General features: G+C 43.3%; 1 protein-coding gene across 1 annotated transcript in view; it reads left to right on the plus strand.

The window, feature by feature from the left end:
- Positions 1-19,620, plus strand: part of LOC139167142 (dystrophin-like) — a 1,540,372-nt gene that overhangs the window by 133,133 nt on the left and 1,387,619 nt on the right. Inside the window, exons 6-7 of the mRNA XM_070751563.1 lie at positions 10,545-10,733; positions 19,399-19,583. Coding sequence (XP_070607664.1) covers positions 10,545-10,733; positions 19,399-19,583 — 374 coding nt within the window. The remainder of the gene's footprint in view (positions 1-10,544; positions 10,734-19,398; positions 19,584-19,620) is intronic.

Genomic DNA, 19,620 nt, shown 5'->3' on the forward strand with positions numbered 1-19,620 from the left:
TGCCGCACCATCCTGTGCATGGGCATTGGATCCCCCAGCTCCCTGCACCCATGTGCACAACCTCCACATTCCCCTGCACATGCATACATGCCCTCCACATCTCCTTTTGAGCCTAGTAGGCCTTCTTGAAGCCTCCAGAGGCTGAAAACAGTCCATTTTGAGACTTCTGGTAGACCCATTTTTCACCCTCCCCAGGCTCTAGAGACTTTCCTGGAGCCTAGGAAGGGTGAAAATGGCCTCCCTACCCCAGAGGCCCTCCGGAGGCCAGAAATGGCCCATTTCCTGACTTACATTAGATCTGGTAGGCCCATTTTTTTTGCTCTCTCCAGGCTGCAGAGACTTTTTTGAAGCCTAGGGAGGGCAAAATTGGCCTCCCCTGCACCCAAGGCCCTCTGGAGGCCAAAAATGCTCTCCCAGAGCCTCCATGCAAGCCCTGTACTTATCTAGCATCCCAAATGGGCCCTGTAAAGACTTCCTGGAGGGGAGGTTTAGTGTGGGTGGGGCCAGATGAAAATCAGCTGAGAGTACCCAATTTGCACTGAAATACCGTATATACTCGAGTATAAGCCGAGTTTTTCAGCCCAAAAAATGGGCTGAAAAACACAACCTCGGCTTATACTCGGGTCATTGACAAAGTCACCACACGAGGGCGCCACTGCTTGAGCCAGAGCGCGGAGGCACCAGCTTTTGTCCCCTCTCGCACACCGTAGTTCCTCTCCCTGGCTCAAGCAAAGGAAGCAGCCATTTGCTCCAACCGAGAGGGGAAAAAAGCAATGGGAAGCCGGTGAGGTCGTGTGTGTGTGTGTGTGTGTGTGTGTGTGTATGCCCCCTCTCCCCCCCACCATGAAAAAAGCCAGCTACCTGTTGCTGAAACCCAGAGGCTTTTTTTTTTACTCCCTGTGTGTATTTGTCAACAGGTTTACAGTAACTAAAGGCCCCCTGCTATCAGATTCTCCTCCCCCTCCTTTGAAAGGATTTAAACTGTTTAAAAATGGTATTTTGTGGTAGTTGCTGTCCTTGCTTGGATAGGATCTGAGGCAGAGCTAGACAGGAATTCTTTTTCTATCTGTCTATCTTTCTATCTATCTATTTTTCTATCTATCTATTTTTCTTTCTATCTATCTATCTATCTATCTATTTTTCTATCTGTCTGTCTGTCTGTCTATCTATCTTTCTATCTATATCTGTCTGTCTGTCTGTCTGTCTGTCTGTCTATCTATCTATCTATCTATCTATCTGTATCTATTTCTATCTATCTATCTATCTATCTATCTATCTATTTTTCTATCTTTCTATCTATCTATTTTTCTATCTATCTATTTTTCTTTCTATCTATCTATCTATCTATCTATCTATCTATCTATCTATCTATCTATTTGGTTTTCTATGCTGATAACCTCACAGCAGCTAATGCTGAAGCTCTTCTTTGGATACACTTATTTATTTGTTTGTTTATTTAATTGGATTTGTATGCCATCCCTCTCCAAGGACTCAGGGTGGCTCACAGCATATATAAAAACAGAACAATAATGTAAATCCAATTAATGATGAGAAGGAATCCAGTTTTGAAGGATTTTAACTCTTAGGTTTTAGCTTTGTTGCTGATCGAGCTACTTTTTTTACTTTTTAATTTATTGTTAATATTGTTAATTTGTTTACCCTCTTTTAAATTTACAGAGCTAGTTTACTGGTTTTCTTTAAAATAAATATTCTAAAACATGTCTCAATTAATGTAATTTTATTGTTTTCCATTTTTATAAGTTACCAGTAGCCACTGCATTTTCTAACCTCGGCTTATACTCGGGTCAATACATTTTCCCAGTTTTTGTGGCAAAAATTGGTGCCTCGGCTTATACTCGGGTCGGCTTATACTCGAGTATATACGGTATGTTGAAAGAAAATGCAGGGCATCCTGCATAAGCCACGCCGAGAGTGTGGTAGTAAAAGTTTTGGCAGCCCTTCACTGATGTAACACAAATTTTGTTCCCAGCTTTTAAATGTTATATTCCAATTGCTTATGTCTAAAACAAATTAAAAATTGCTTACATTCATCATAAACTTCGCTTTTGTGACCACGGCAATGAAAATTATGCATTTTTACTATAGAAACAGATGACTGTTTATACAGTCAGACTACGAACACTATATGCATTGCAAATTTACACAGATTACCAAAAACTGTTCAGAAGTGTGCGGTTTTCTGAGATTTACGACTATACTGCAAATCAGTTTCATGAATCAATCCCCAAATATAGTCGCCCATCATGTTTTTATTTCCCCTGATCTGTGACTTGGACGCTTTCATCTCATAAGTTCCATTGTTTGAGCCTTGATGTCAGAAGCTCAGCATTGGACTTGGTGAGACCAAGGTCTCTGATCAGATCGTTGAGGTCTTTTTGGTTAGGGTAGCATGGCTTCCGCTCCTCATCTGCATATGAAAAGAAATTGTGATCTTCAATGTCTTCCTCAGTGTCTGACCTGCTGCTTTCTTTTGAAGGTGGTGTAGCTCTGTCTGGAGGTGTTGTACAGGAAGTTCAAGGCAGTATGGTACTGGGGCAATAGATGAAGGAATGTCAGGATATGTTACTGGCAGTGCATTTTTGCCAGTGCAATGTTTGAAAGGGTCCACCATGCAGAAGTAGCAATTTGTTGAGTGATCAGTTGGTTCACGCCAAATTCTTGGGATAGCAAAATGCATGGCTCTCTTCTCTCCCCTGTACCAACCTATCAGCAAACAAAATAAAATTTGGATTGAGAATTTGATTTAGGCCTATTTCATACTAATAACTAGTGATATTTACAATATTAGCACAGTTAATCTGCTATATAATTAAGAGAGTAGCATTTATCCACTTACCTTCGAGAGTTTTCTTGCAGTGCTCACATGTGAAATGAGGAGTCCATGGTTTGTCTTGGTCACCAACAGGCATGCCGAAGTATGCTTTGTAGGCCTCACACATCTTAGCAGATACTTCCACAGAGTACTTTTTCGCTCTTGTCCTTATAAACTGGCCACATATGTAGCAAAATGTGTCTGCTGGATGTATGCAACCTCTTGATGCCATCTAAATTGACTAAGTTGCTGTGTACTGTAGGGAAAAAGGATGTCTCTCCAAACGTGATAAAAATAGTCTTTATTCCATGCAGTATTAAAATACAGCAGAGCAAGATTGATCACCCAGTACCAGGGTAACACACAATATATACATTTACATTCCTAAGCTCCTCTAATGAGTGTGGGTAAAGTGTGAATATTGTCGTTATCAGAATCTGAATAGATATTGAATTCACACCTGTCTGTCTAGGTCAGTTCCCCTTTGTCTGTGATGGCCATTGCCCACTTACTATGCAATCCCAATCAATTAGATCCTGTCCCTCCGTCTCTCAGGAAGGGCTATGGTGGCCCTATATAACTGTAGTTATACAGCTACCTACAATTCTGTACAGTCCCAAAAAGTTCTAGATAATTTGGACAGTTCTAGAAACTTCTTGATAGTTTTCACAATTCCAGAAGTTTCTTAACTATCTTGAAATATACTATTAGCTAAGACCCCATTTAAGCTGTTCCAAATTCTAGTATCTCACATTGAATAGGCTGAAATGTTTCAAGTCTCTCCTAATCGCTTCCATATCAATTTTCATATATAATCAATACCCTTTACAAATAGTTAACGCCTATTAATAAAATACCCTTTAAAAAAAATTGAAAAAATTCCTACAGTAGTGTAGTCAAAGGGGAAAAAATAAACCCAATAATATTACCAAATATTGCCTAATTAATCCAATTACCAACCTAATTACTAATTGCTTTATATAAAAAATTAAAAATGAAAAGGATAGAATCAAAATAAAATTAAACCTATAAAAAATAAAATGAAATTAAGTCTCTAAAGAAATTAAGAAATTAAAAAACATAAGACAGGGAATAGAAAATTACACCAAATAGATAAGATAAATATAGATGTGAAGACGCAGCAGAATAAAAAAAGAAAACTAGAAAAAACAGAAGAAGAAAATCACATAACAAAAAAAAGAAAGAAGAGGAGGAATGAGCAAAGAAGAACTTTCCTCTTCTTCTCATTGACTTTTCCACTTATCTCCTTATAGCATTTTCCAAAATTTGCAGAGTTTTAAAATTGCATTATAAAAAAGAACATACCGAACAGAATCCTCCAAGCCGAACAAAGAAAAGAAAAGAAAGAAATTTCCTTAATAGCCCACTGGGGTCAACTTTTTAATATAAAGCTGAATGCCCAGCTGAATCATCGTGCCCAATATAGTTTTATTGCTGCAAACCCAGCGGAATCATCATGCCCTAATCTAAGTTGTTGGTCCCAGTGAATAAAAAAGAAAATTCCCCTTCCCTAATCCTGACCCAAGTTATAACCTTTCAAAAATTAGTAAAATGCTCTTCCAAATTTGATCCAGATTGTCTAAAATTTAAATATCTAAGGTAATTTCTCCATCATTTTTCATAAAAAAAATTTTTAAGGGAAGGAAGGAAGCTCTCCAATATCCAACCAGGATCTAATCATAAATATAGCGCTGTATGTCCAGCTAATTTTTTTATACCCTACTCTAACTTTATCGCTGCAAGCCCAGTGGAATTCTCATGCCCTATTCTATTTAAATTGATCCCAATAGGTAATAGGAAAAGCTTCCCCTTCTTCAGTCCATATTTTTGATAGTTTTAAGTCAATAAAGTAAATAACATATTTTCATTAGACGAAGGGTCCGACTCACGAGGGGGGGCACGCACCCGACATGGTATTCCTCTCTGGGCAACTGAGTAATGGTCTGAGACTAAGGGGCTTAGAAGTGTTGCCTTTGTCATGGTCGGACCATTTTCTACTGCGGCTTGACTTCCTGGCTCCAATTCTTCCCCGCAGGGAGGCAGAACCGATTAAGCTGTTCCGCCCCAGATGCCTGATGGATCCAGAGGGCTTTCAGAAGGCGCTTGGGGTTATTCCAGATACACTCGTACACAGTTCAGCAGAGTCTCTGGCTGAAGCCTGGAACAAGGCTGCAGCGGAGGCTCTTGACCGAATTGCGCTGTTGCGACCTCTCCGTGGCACTAGACCCCATAGAGCTCCATGGTTCAACGAGGAGCTCCAGGAGTTGAAACGCCAGAAGAGACCTCTAGAGAAGCGATGGAGGAAGAGTAAGTCCGAATCCGATCGAACACTTGTAAGAGCTCACGTTAAGACTTACAAAGTGGCGCTCAAGGTGGCAAGATGCACGTATCATACCGCCTTGATTGAATCAGCGGAATCCCGCACGGCCACTCTGTTTAGGGTGACCCGCTCCCTTCGTAATGAGGGGGGAGTTGGGGAGCCCTTGAAGAGTAGTGCCAAGGATTTTAACACGTTTTTCGCTGATAAAATCGCTCGGACCTCGACTCCAATTGGAATACAGAGTCGACTGACAACGAGTCAGTCGAGGTGACTGAGGCACGTACTTGTCCACCTGTCTGGGAAGATTTTGATCTGGTGACACCTGATGAAGTGGACAAGGCCATTGGAGCTGTGAGTTCCGCCACCTGTTTACTGGATCCGTGTCCCTCCTGGCTGGTTTCGGCCAGCAGGGAGGTGACACAGAGCTGGGTCCAGGAGATTGTCAACGCTTCTTTGGGGAGGGGGTCCTTCCCGGATCCCTACAAGGAGGCACTTGTGCGCCCCCTCCTCAAGAAGCCTTCCCTGGACCCAGCCATTCTCAACAACTATCGACCAGTCTTCAACCTTCCCTTTATGGGGAAGGTTGTTGAGAAGGTGGTGGCGCTCCAGCTCCAGCGGTCCTTGGAAGAAGCCGATTATATAGGCCCTCAGCAATCAGGATTCAGGCCCAGATACAGCACGGAAACTGCTTTGGTCGCGCTGATGGATGATCTCTGGTGGGCCCGGGACAGGGGTTTATCCTCTGTCCTGGTGCTTCTTGACCTCTCAGCGGCTTTCGATACCATCGACCCTGGTATCCTTCTGTGCCGGCTGGAGGGGTTGGGAGTGGGAGGCACTGTTCTCCAGTGGTTCTCCTTCTATCTCTCCAGTCAGTCGCAGTCGGTGTTAGTGGGGGGTCAGAGGTCGACCTCTAGGTTGCTCCCTTGTGGGATGCCTCAGGGATCGGTCCTCTCCCCCCTACTATTTAATATCTACATGAAACCGCTGGGTGAGATATCCAAGGGCATGGGGTGAGGTATCATCAATATGCAGATGATACCCAGCTCTACATCTCCACCCCTTGTCCAGTCAGCAAAGCAGTGGAAGTGATATGCCAGTGCCTGGAGGCTGTTGGGGTTTGGATGGGTGTCAACAGACTCAAACTCAACCCTGATAAGACGGAGTGGCTGTGGGTTTTGCCTCCCAAGGACAATTCCATCTGCCCATTCATTATCCTGGTGGGGGAATCACTAACCCCCTCAGAGAGGGTCCGCAACTTGGGCATCCTCCTCGACCCACAGCTCACATTAGAGAAACAACTTTCAGCTGTGGCGAGGGGGGCATTTGCCCAGGTTCGCCTGGTGCACCAGTTGCGGCTTTATTTGGACCGGGAGTCACTGCTCACAGTCACTCATGCCCTCATCACCTCGAGGCTCGACTACTGTAATGCTCTCTACATGGGGCTACCTTTGAAAAGTGTTTGGAAACTTCAGATCATGCAGAATGCAGCTGCGAGAGCTATCATGGCCTTTCCTAAATACGCCCATGTCACACCAACACTCCGCAGTCTGCATTGGTTGCCGATCAGTTTCCGGTCACAATTCAAAGTGTTGGTTATGACCTATGAAGCCCTTCATGGCACCAGACCAGAATATCTCCGGGACCACCTCCTGCCGCACGAATCCCAGCGGCCAGTTAGGTCCCACAGAGTTGGCCTTCTCTGAGTCCCATCAACTAAACCAGTGTTTTTCAACCAGTGTGCCGTGGCACATTAGTGTGCCGTGAAACATGGTCAGGTGTGCCGCGAAGCTCAGCAAGAGAGAGAGAGAGAAAGAAAGCAAGAGAGAGGGAGAAAGAAAGCAAGAGAGAGAGAAAGAGAGAGAGAGAAAAAGAAAGACAGAAAGAAAGCAAGAGAGAGAGAAAGAAAGCAAGAGAGAAAGAGAGAGAGAGAAAGCAAGAGAGAGAGAGAAAGCAAGAGAGAAAGAGAGAGAGAGAAAGAAAGAAAGAGAGAAACAGAGAGAGAGAGAAAGCAAGAGAGAGAGAGAGAGGCAGGGAAGGAGGGAGATATAGAAAGAAAGCAAAAAAGAGAGGAAGGAAGGAAGAGAGAAAGAAAGAGGGATGGATAGAGAGGGGAAGGAAGGAAGAGAGAGAAAGAGGGAGTGAAATAGAGCAAAAGGGAGGAAGAGGGAGAGATATTTTTTTTGTCCAAACTTTTTTTAGCCCCCCCCCCACACCCCTGCTCAATGTGCCCCATGATTTTGTATATGTAAAAAATGTGTCACAGCTCAAAAAAAGGTTGAAAATCACTGAACTAAACGATGTCATTTGGCGGGAACCAAGGGAAGAGCCTTCTCTGTGGCGGCCCTGACCCTTTGGAACCAACTCCCCCCAGATATCAGAGTTGCCCCTACCCTCCTTGCCTTTTGCAAGCTCTTTAAAACCCACCTCTGTCGTCAGACATGGGGGAATTGAGACTTTCCCTCCGCTAGGCTTATAAAATTTATGCATGGTATGTTAGTATGTATGATTGGTTTCTTAATTGGGCTTTTAAATTAACTTAAATATTAGATTTGTTTACATTGTATTATTATTGCTGTGAGCCGCCCCGAGTCTGCGGAGAGGGGCGGCATACAAATCTGATTAATAAATAAATAAATAATAATAAAGAGAGCTTAAACCAAAAATCAGTTCATTTCTTATCTAAGTAAATTCATTCCATTATTTCATTATTAATTCCATTTTCAATACTTGTTTCTTATTTTCTTGCCATCAAATCCATATATTTCCATATACACATGTGATTCTGATAAATCCTAAGTTCTAGATTTAAATTTTAAATTTTCCCAAATATTAAATTTTTCTCCATGAAACATTTTCAATTTTTGCAAACTTTTAAAATTGCTTTGTATATAAAGAAAAAAAGATTCCTTAGAAAATAGCGTATTCCAAGAATCAGTTCATTTCTTATCTCGATAAATTCATTCCATTATTAATTCATTTTTAATACTTATTTCATACACGTTGTTCTGCCGGGCTCTCTGATAGGAGCCTCCCAAAAATTCAAGGGTACAAATTTCAGACACACACACGTTTGAAAATTCAAAACAACGTTCTTTATCACAAAAGTCAAAATAAATGAAGCACTATTTTTGTATTGCAAAGAGCACTCTTCCCAAAACAACCGGGTAGTTTGTACAATTTCCCTTAAGCAGTCATTAAGTACTTAGCTACCAGCTGTGAAGAAACTTCACACCCCTTCTTCTTCCAACGAAGTTAGACACACACACACACGGTGCTCTGCTTTGGTTTCAAAGGCGTGAAAAACCAACAAAGTCCAGCAACACAAGATTCCTGACGAACTCCGATCAGATATTCTTCCACAACGGCCAAACCCACATGCTGCTATTTATAGCAACAGCCCTAATTACTGGAGCCCCACCCAAACACAAGTGGCCTCCCTTATTTCCTGTAATATGTTCTTACTTGGTCTCTTCTACGCATAATTCTGCGCTTGCGTGGGTCCAAAACATCATCATCTGAATCAAAGGAAGATAAGGGAGATTGACTGCCTGGGCTGTGTGCCAAGCCCTCCTCTGCCGAGTCACTCCCACCTTCTTCTTCATCCGAGGAAACTAAACTCTGAACTGATTCTGTCGGCAATAACACAGGCCTGTGACATGTTGAATTTTCCCCTGCATCCACCTCCCCATTCCCTGGGGCAGGAGCTGGGCTAGAGCCAACTACAACACACGTTATATCTTATAAAAATCTTATAGAATCAATTAGCTGTTCCTAAAGTTTAAGATAATTTTCTTATATTCTTGCCATCGCTTAGCATACTTCACTCCTCTTCTCCATTCAAATAATATATTTCCATATAAACATGTGTTTCTTTTATATCCTAAGTTCTAGATTTAAGTTTAAATTTTCCCAAATCTTAATTTTTTTAAGAAAAAGGTCTAATAAAAAATTTATAAAAAGAAAAAAAATACAAAGAATCTGTCAAAGCCTCATTATAACCAGTATCATATAAAACATAAAAAGCTTTTTACTTATTAAATAATTCCCCTTTCTTCCAACCAGATATTCTCCAAAACAAAATACATTCCCTCTAAAACTATACCCCCCCCCTTTTTAGGCTGTGCATAATGAATTTCATATAGTCACCATCTTATCCTAATTAAAAGAAAAAGATATAAAAAACATAGAATCCTTTCAGAACACTCTTTCCCCTCCTGATGTTAATACTATCAAATCCATATTATTATCAAATAGATTCAATAATTCAATAAATTAAATAATTTTAAGATATTTAAACATTTAAGAATATAATGCCTCTTATTGAGTAATATGCCCATTATTCTAACAGATATAACCATGATTCTAACATATTCCTTTCTTCTAAAATACTGTATTTTCTTCTTCTTCTTTGCTTAAGATGATACTGTAAAAATTAAATTTAATGTAAAATGTCCATGTCCTGCTCCAGATCTTCTCCATGCGTATCTCAAAAGTATATGTTAACTTATTCTGTTAAAAAAGCTAGAAAAGTTAGAAAAGATTCTTGCTTAATTGCTCTGCAGATCTTTCCCAATGTAAAAAATTGAACAATTATTTTAACTTACAACTGTACTTTTATAATTACAGTGATACCTTGTCTTATGAACTTAATTGGTTCCAGGACGAGGTTCGTAAGCTGAAAAGTTTGTAAGACGAAACAATGTTTCTCATAGGAATCACCCCTTTTGCCAGCCAAAGCGCCCGTTTTTGCACTGGTGGGATTTCACTGAGGCTCCCCTCCATGGGAAACCCCATTTCTGGATTTTGCGATGCTGTAGGGGAATCCCAGCAGGGGTATCCCACCAGTGTGAAAACGGATGCTTCGGGTGACAACGGAAGTCTGGAGGCGGAGCATCCCAGCGGCGGCGGCAGGTTCGTAAGCTGAAAATAGTTTGGAAGAAGAGGTAAAAAAATCTTAAACCCCAGGTTCGTATTTCGATAAGTTCGTATTACGAGGGGTTCGTAAGACGAGGTATCACTGTATTTACAATGTTTATATGCATTAATGTAGCTTTGCATTCGGTTAGAGTGTGACCGAATATACATACTGAGCTTTCCACAATTAATGTTTTAACCAAACATAACTAAAGCTGTTCACAAAGAATGTCTGATTACTCTTTTCTGTTAATATTTATGAGATGGCTTTGTACCCAATGCCAATTCCAATGCCTTTGTACAAATTAATAAAAATCTGTATATCAATCTAATTTTTAGTGAAACTGATGCCATATGATTTATTAATTATTAAATTAAAATGACTACATTTCATTTATTAATCCAGAAGATCGTATACTAGTGAATTTTTCTTTAACTACATTATTTATTTAACAGCATTTTGAAAGTCAAGAACAGAAGTTATTTGCAACTTCATCCATAAGTTCAGAAACAGACCTAGAAAGCTACCAAACTGAATTAGAAGAAGTTCTCTCATGGCTTCTGTCAGCTGAAGATTCATTGCACGGGCAAGGAGAGATCTCCACTGATATAGAGGAAGTTAAAGAACAGTTCCACACTCATGAGGTATGAATGAACAATGTCTATTTTGATAATTAACACAAGAGAGTCTGAGGACTCACCTATGTCGCCAGCCGTGGGGCAATTAAGTCTCAGCCCCCTGGCCAACGAAATGAGATATATGTTGTATGTTTGAACTAGTATGATTGTTTATAAAGATTGGATTTTTATATTGTAATTTTAAATTTAATTACATTTGCCGTTGTACTGTATTGTTATAAGGAATGGGACTTTTAGCCTCCTCCACTTGGCTGAGCCTGTTCCATCTGCAGCCTTCCGCTCCCCAGCCATTGGTGGCTGCCATTTCTCCCTGGCCCTTTCACTGAATGGGTCTCAAAAGCACTTTCGCCCTGGCCTTTTGGATTCAGGGGACACTTAGCCACCAGCCAATCACAGGATTCATTACTTTTCATTCACTTCCCTGTCTGGAAGCAACCATTTTAGGAGAAGGAGTGGGAGTTTTATATTTTAATTTGTGCGTGCGTGTGTTTATTATTTCCTTATCAAGAGACATTATTTTAGAAGCTCTTTTTTCTCAGTTTTGAAGTTTTGACAGTCTTAAATTAGCTTTATTGCATTTTGAACCTGGGAGAGAGGAGGAGGTAAGGTGAGCAAGCCCGTGGAGGTGGGTTGGGTGAGCTTTTGCCTCTCTGCCCATCCCTCAGCCGTCCACCTCCCAGTCCTGACAGCAGCAGACAGGTTCCATGAGGAGGAGGCAGCGAGGAGGAAGAGGAGGAGGAAAGGGATAATGAAGAGGGGCAGCCACAGGGCTGGGTGTGGTCCTATGGCGGTCCCCAATCTGGATTTCTTCAATTTCCCCTCTCTGTTGCTCACTTGTGCTCTGAGACCTGAGGCGGTGTATGTGTGTATGTGTGTGTGTGTTATGCCTACAGAAAGGGCCCCTCCAAATAAAAAAAATCCGGCATAGTGACACTGGAAGGAGGAAGTTTGGCTCTCCTCTGTGATCAATTTCAGCCTGGCAGCCACAAAAGACAAAAGGATCACCTGGAGCCGCCTGCTTCTGTCTCGGATGCTCTCTGGAAAAGGTTGCAAAATGGCTCTTGACAATTCCCCAACCAGGGATGCATTGGCACGGTTTGTTAAGAGTTAAGCTGGAACAGGAGCAGGTGTGGGAAGAAGGATGGAAGGAAGGAAGGAAAGAAGGGCGGAAGGATGGAAGGAAGGAAAGAAAGAAAAGGAAGGCGAGCGACGAATGAACGGCACTGGGGAGGGAGGGAGGGAGACCACGGACGATTGCTCTCTCCAGAGAAACCTCACCTCTCCATTCTGGAAGCCTCTTTCTCCCCCGAGAAAGCAATCACCAGTGGCCTCCCTCCCTTCCTCCCCAGCGCTACTAATTTGTCACCTGCCTTCCTTTCTTCCTTCCTTTCCATGCTTACTTATTTACTTACTTCTTTACTTTTTTCCCTTCTTTTCTTTTCCTTCCTTTTCCTTCTTTCCTTCCTTTTCCTTCTTTTTTTCCTTCCCTTTTCCTTCCTTCCTTCTTTCCTTCCTTCCCTGATCCTCCCTCCTCCACTGCCTCCCGCCCTCCAACCCTTTCCTCTCCAGCAAAAGTGGAGAGTGAAGCCGAGCGGAGGAGAGAAGACTTCGCTCTCCTCTTTTGCTGTCAGCTGCAAAAGAGGGAGAAGTTTATGTCAAGATTATAAGTGATCACTCACAGCCCACGTGAGCTGCAATAGATCTAATCCGGAGGTCGATGTATAAAATAACAGAAAAGCTTCAAAACAAAGTTACTTTTATTAATAGAAAAACAATAAATGAGTTTTGCCTGATCACAGGCTTTTATGCACGTCTACATGGCTAGAGAGTTAAAGCAAGATAGAGATTTTCCTCCTTCTTCATCAGGAGGAGAGGAAGTAACTAGACAGGATTTACATCATAATGGGCGGAGCTAAATTAACATACATGGAGTTAAATATTTAATTACTGAATGTCTCTGAATGTCTCTGGGGCTGTCAATACACAGCGTGACAGTTTAGTCACTTTTTAATGTGTCCACATCCTTCCTTTTTGTGCTCTCCATCCTCCCCTCCCTCTTTCCCAACCTGGCCACTTTCCCCACCCCGTGATTCCTACTTTCATATGCACGCCAAAGCCTGGTGCAATAGAGAGCTCAAGATACACATACACATTGCCCTAGCTATTTATTATTAAACACCATTGCTTCTTCTTCTTTTCTTTCTCTCTTTCTCCCCTTCCTCCTCCTTTCTGGGCCGCTTCTCACCTCCCTCCCCACTCAAGTCCAGCCCAGTCGCCTCTTCCTCCTGCCATCTTATTTTCTTGCTCTCTCCAGCTGGGGGCTTCTAAAGTCTGGAGAGAGAGAGAGTTCACGCCCTCCCTCCCCCAATCCTCCCTTATCTTCTGCAGTAGGAATCGCAGGATGGGGAAAGTGGCCGAGTTGGGAAAGGGGAAGGAGGATGGAGAGCACAAAAAGGAAGGTAGTGGGTGAAGTGACTCGAGACAGCAAGTAAACGAGACGGTTCTCTTTATTATCAGCTCTTTAGGAAGTGACTGTCAGCTGGAACGCATCTCAGCTGGCAAGGGAAAAACCGGCTCTATTTATACAATTTTTTTCCCGCTCAAAACGAGCTGTCAGCGCCTTAACCAATCAGGCGCAACCTATTTACATAGTTTCCCCGGTAACAGTTTACACAGAAATATACAGAGTACTCAACACCCCTCCCTTTCTAGAAAAAAAACCCATACAGATTACTCAGAGAGCCATGTGATATATTCAGCCAATCGGTGCGGTCTTTGGATGTTCCTTGTGGACCTGCGCAATTCAGTTAGTCCTTCGTCATCGGCAGAAGAGGAGGTCGGTTCGTCGGTACCTCCTCTGGCTTCCAAAGGCCCAGGCTGAGCTCCGGCCCCCAGAGTCGAGCTGGCTGGCACATCACCGACCTCTGCTGACGAAGATGGCTTCGTTGTTCTGGCCGAGCAGCTTCGAAGCGGTGAGTCCAAATTTAAATCCATTAATGTTGGAATTGCGTCGTTCACCATCGGGTTGTCTGTGTGCACAATCGGTGTTTTAACACTAGGCTCAGTTTCTGGGCACCTCCTTAGATGATCGATGTGCCTAGTCCATACTCGGCCATCGCTTAACAATATTAAATATGTTTTTGGTGCTTTTTGTTGTAACACTGTGCCCTTAAGCCACTTAAGGCCTCCATCAAAACCCCTTGCAAATACACATTGCCCCATAAACATATGTCTCTCAGCATTTTCAGTCATGTAATTCTTTGTACAAAACATAGGGTGTAATCTATCCAAGGTTGACCTGAGTTTCCTGCCCATAAGAATTTCTGCAGGGCTCCTGTGGGTTTTTGCATTTGGAGTTATATGTTGTGCCAATAGGAATTCATCTAGATGCTCTTGCACCTCCCCAGGGCCAGCCCTTTTTAATGCCTCTTTGGCAACCCGAACATATCTCTCTGCCAATCTGTTCGCCCATGGCGAAAAAGGAGATATGAGGGCGTGCCTTATCCCTAACTGGTCTAGGAAGAGTTCAAACTGTCTGGCTGTCAGTTGGGGCCCATTATCAGAAACTAACACATCTGGACAGCCATGCGTGGCAAAAAGATGGCGTAAAGCTTTTATAGTTGCGCATGTGGTGATGTTATGCATTAATATTATCTCGACCCACTTAGAATATACATCTACTACAATTAAGAAGTATTTTGAATCAATGGGGCCAGCGAAATCTATGTGCAATCTTGACCAAGGCCCCTGGGGTTGCTCCCAATCCATGGGCGTTGTTTTTGGAGGTCTTGGCCTTGACTCCTGACAAGGGTCACACTTGGACACCCACCTCTCAATGTCGGCCTCAAGTCCTGGCCACCAGAAATGCCCCCTTGCTAGCCCCTTCATCCTTACGATGCCTGGATGACCCACATGCAGCATATTCAGAACTTTAGACTTTAAACTTTCTGGAATTACGACCCGGTCACCCCACAATAGACATCCTTTAACATAGGATAGTTCTAATCTCTTACTTTTGAACTCAGACAGGTCTGTTCCCAGAATTTCATTGTTCCATCCCTTAAGAACACAATTAATAACCTTCATGAGAGTGGGGTCTTTAGTTGTATGCTCTGCCACTTCTTTGGCAGTTGTCAGGGGGTTATCAGCTAAATCTATCAGTAAGACATCAGCAGAAGGGGCAGGGTCTTCTACTAAATCAGGAATGGGGCATCTGCTAAGGCCATCCGCATGGTTAATGGTTGTCCCTCCTTTATGTATTAGTTCATATTGGTATCCTGACAAAAAAATACCCCATCTTAGCAAGCGAGGGGACATGAATGGTGGAGTTGGTCTGTCTGGGGCTAGAAGGCCTAACAATGGTTTGTGATCGGTTACTAATTGAAATTTCCAACCAAAAATGTAGTTGTGGAATTTTTTCACCCCTGATACTAATGCTAAAGCCTCCTTGTCCAGCTGACTGTAGTTTCTTTCTGTGCTGGACAGCGTTCTGGAGAAGAATGCGATAGGGGCCTCCGTACTGTTAGGCAGCACATGAGCCAGTACACTACCCACCCCATAGGGAGAAGCATCGCACGTAAGACGTAGGGGGAGTAACGTACTGTACTGTACCACTACGCTTTTGGACGTTAACAGATTCTTTATTCGGGAAAAGGCTTCACTTTCAATTTTCCCCCATTGCCAAGGAACTTCCTTCTGAAGCAGCCGGTGTAGAGGTTCTGCTGCTGTGGCCTTCTGCCTCAAAAAAACAGAGTAGAAATTAAGTAACCCTAGAAAGGCCTGCAATTCTGACTTACTCTTGGGCTCTGGGGCCTCTTGTATTGCCTTGACCTTATCACTGGTGGGATGGATCCCTTCGCCATCAATTGTGTAACCCAAAAAATTAACACTTCTGGTTCCCCATACGCATTTGCCAGGTTTAACTCTGAGGCCCTTGTTCTGCAGTCTGGTTAGAACTTGTCTTATTCGTGAGTTTAACTGGGTCTGATCCCTTCCTGAAATTAGAATGTCATCAAAGTAAGGTATGGTTCCCCCTATTCCTGTTAGCAACCGCTCCATCAAACTCTGAAAAATTCCCGGGGCTACACTGACTCCAAATTGCAATCGGGTGCATCGGAAAGCCCCCCTATGGGTGACAATAGTTTGGGATAATGATGTAGGTTCGTCTACGGGGAGCTGCTGGTATGCCTGGGCAAGGTCAATCTTTGCGAATACCTTCCCTTCCCCTAGGGAGTGGAGTAAATGTTGCACTACCGGTATGGGGTATGGATGATGTTGTAAGGCTCTATTTAGGGTTGATTTGTAGTCTGCGCAGACTCGCAAAGAGCCATCTTGTTTGAGGGGAGTGACAATTGGGGTTTCCCATGGAGCTTGATCTACTGGAACTAAAATGCCTTGATGGATGAGTTTGTCTAATTCGATATCTAATTTAGGCAGCAATGATAAGGGAACTTTCCGTGCTTTGAGGCGGATTGGAGGCACTTTAGGGTCAAGAGAGAAAGATATAGATGGCCCTGTATATGTACCCAGAGTTGGACTAAAGACGTCTGGAAATTCTTTGACAAAATCAGGAATATCAGAATGTGTTATTTTGTGGATGCCTGAAATTCCTATACCCAGGGGAGCCATCCACTGTAAGCCTAAAAGGGAGTGTGTTGGTCCTGACACCACTAGCAGTGGAAGTTCACCTTTAAAACATTTGTATACAATTGGTACATTTAGCATACCTAGAACAGGAATTAACACCCCTTGAAAATCCTTAATACTTAAATTAGAATGCATTAAATCATTTTTCCCAATATGAGGCAAATAAAGTTTGACCTTTGTCCAAGGCATAATGCTATATCTAGAACCAGTGTCCAGTTCCATCTGGCATGGTTTAGAATTGAGAAGTAAAGAAATGTTAATTTTTGTTTTGTTGGTTGTTACCGTATTATTAATTGAAATGTCCCGGTTACCTCTTATGTAGTCGCGGTTATAGTTGGAGTGCTTGTTGCGGCCGAAAGATCGGAATCCTCTGTTTCCTCGCGGTTGATTGTTGAATCTGGTTGCCCTTTGAGTGGAGAATGTGTCCTCCGGTGCGGGGGCTCTGCATGCTTCGGCAATGTGCCCACGGTGGCCGCAACGGCGGCAATCGGCATCCCGGAAGGGGCATTGGTGGCGGGGATGGTTGCTGCGGCAACCAGAGCACGGAAGAAATTGACGAGGCTGCCTCATGGGTTGGAGGTGGTCTTGCCGGATCAGGAAGCAGTCGTCTTCGGGGGTTGTAGGTGGGCTGACTTCGGTTGGAGAGTTGGCTCTGCGAGTAGGCGAAGTGATGTGAGCCACGACTTCCTGCTTATCGTTGTGTTTTAGTTCTTTCGCAGCCGCCTCAGCAACTTCCTCGGTCTGGGCTAGCTTGATTACATTTTGGAGTGAAGGCTCCTCTTCGGTCAGGAGCTTGTTCCTGACAGTTGAATTTCTCATCCCAAAGATGAGGGCATCAATTAGGCGTGCTTCCGGGTTTTCAAACCGGCATTTTGACAGCACGGTTCTCAGGCGCGTAGCGTATTGGTTGATCGTCTCTGCCTCAAGCTGTCCCATTCTTGAAAACTGGTGTCTATAGACGATCGCCGGCTTCGTAGGTTTGAAGTGGTCAGAGAGCTTTGTCTTCAGGGAGTCCCAGGAGATTGAATTTGCCGGAGTCGGGTCGGTTAATGTCTGGGCGAGATCGAACATCTCCGAGCCGCAGTAATTCAAAAAGATCGCTCTCTTCCGATCGCTGTCGGCGTCTCTCATGCCCGCAGCCTCGAGGAAGACGTCGAACTTCGCGAGATAGGCGTCCCATGTAGTTTTCTCCGGGTTGAAGAATTCCAGAGCTCTCCCGACAGGCAAGGAATCCATAGCGGCAAGCGAAGGCTCGTTCTTCCGTCGTCGCCAGGTGAAGTGACTCGAGACAGCAAGTAAACGAGACGGTTCTCTTTATTATCAGCTCTTTAGGAAGTGACTGTCAGCTGGAACGCGTCTCAGCTGGCAAGGGAAAAACCGGCTCTATTTATACAATTTTTTTCCCGCTCAAAATGAGCTGTCAGCGCCTTAACCAATCATGCACAACCTATTTACATAGTTTCCCCGGTAACAGTTTACACAGAAATATACAGAGTACTCAACACCGGGCACATTAAAAAGTGAATAACCTTCTCCCTCTTTTGCAGCTAACAGCAAAAGAAGAGAGTGAAGCCAAGCACAGAGAGAAGATGCCGATTTTGGGGGAGGAAGGGAGGAAGAGGGGTTGCATGTGTGTGAGAGAGTGAATGTGTTGGTGTGCGAGTGCGTGGAGTGTGTGTGTGAGTGGGGAGCGTGCGTGCATAGTTTTTGTTTGGTTTCTTTCAATCGCCATTCCCAACTCGCCCACCCCATCTCCCTCTTGCTCCCTCTCTTTCCCTCCCCTCCTTCTCCTCCTCCTCTTGAGTTTCCCCACCCTGCTGTTTCTCCTCCAGTTTCAGCCCAGCTGAAACACCTGTCTGGCATCTAAATGGTAAGATAGAAGTGAAGGACTACCAAACTTTTTACTACCACATTGTGGGCGTGGCTTATGCAGGAGGCCTTGCATTTTCTTTCAACATCTTTCAGTGCAAATTGGGTGTTCTGGGGTAGAGCTCCATTTCCTCCCCCCCCCCGGTCCGGGCAGTAGTCCACCCCTGCCATGTAGTTATTGTGAAGCAGCTGTCCCTTTGAAAACTTTCCCCCATAAGGGGAGCCCAAATCTCGGGATGGAAGCGATCACATACCCGAAAAGGGGACAATCCTGAGGATCCTCCCAAGGCTCCCATACCATCCCTCCCATAACTTGCCTATACACCACCCCAAAAACCAACAGAATGATCAGAGTTGGCATGCCAGACAGATAGACTCCTGACAGACAGACACTGCACCCAGCCCCGTGGCTGGCCCTCTTCTTCCTTCCTTCCTTCCTTTCCTCCTCCTCCTTCTCCTTGCCACCTCCTCACAGAACCTGCCTGCCGCTGCCAGGGGAAAAAAATACAATAAAGGTAATTTAAGACTGTCAAAAATTCAAAGCTGAGAAAAAAGAGCTTCTAAAATAATGTCTCTTGATAAGGAAATAATAAACACATGCACGCACAAATTAAAATATAAAATTCCCACTCCTCCTAAAAAGGCAATGAAAAGTAATGAATCCTGTGATTGGCTGGTAGCCAAGTGTCCCCTGCGTCCATAAGGCCAGGGCGAAAGTGCTTTTGAGATCTATTCAGCGAAAGGGCCAGGAGGAAATGGCAGCAACCAATGGCTGGGGGGCACAAAGTTGGGGATGGAACAGGCTCGGTGAAGTGAAGGAGGCTAAAAGTCCTAGACCCATTGTTATATTATATGCTGTTAGCCACCCTGAGTCCTCGGAAATGGATGACATACAAATCAAATAAATAAATAAATAAGTAAAATAAACCATCACCATATGCTAATTGTTTTTCTATGGTTACAGTATGATACTAAAATTGTAACATTTAAATGAAATATTTATTTCATTGGTTTCCTTTTTACAAAATATTTGAATCGCATTGTTAATTTCTAAAAATTGGTTTATTGGATAAAAATTGGAAATTTAATGTAATCTGTAAAATATCCATATGAGTATTTTGTTTTTTGTTGGTAATCATTGTTATGATTTTCCAAGGGTTTTATGATGGAATTAACTGCTCACCAAGGACGTGTTGGTGATATTTTGCAAGTAGGCAGCCAACTTTTGGGAACATTTGGAAAGCTTTCAGAAGATGAAGAAAATGAAGTACAAGAACAAATGAATCTTCTAAATTCACGCTGGGAAAACCTCAGAGTCACAAGTATGGAAAGACAGAACAAGTAAGTGAATATATATTTGGATTTACAATTTTGTACT

Source organism: Erythrolamprus reginae, chromosome 4, assembly GCF_031021105.1.
Source record: "Erythrolamprus reginae isolate rEryReg1 chromosome 4, rEryReg1.hap1, whole genome shotgun sequence".
Taxonomy (NCBI): Eukaryota; Metazoa; Chordata; class Lepidosauria; order Squamata; family Dipsadidae; genus Erythrolamprus; species Erythrolamprus reginae.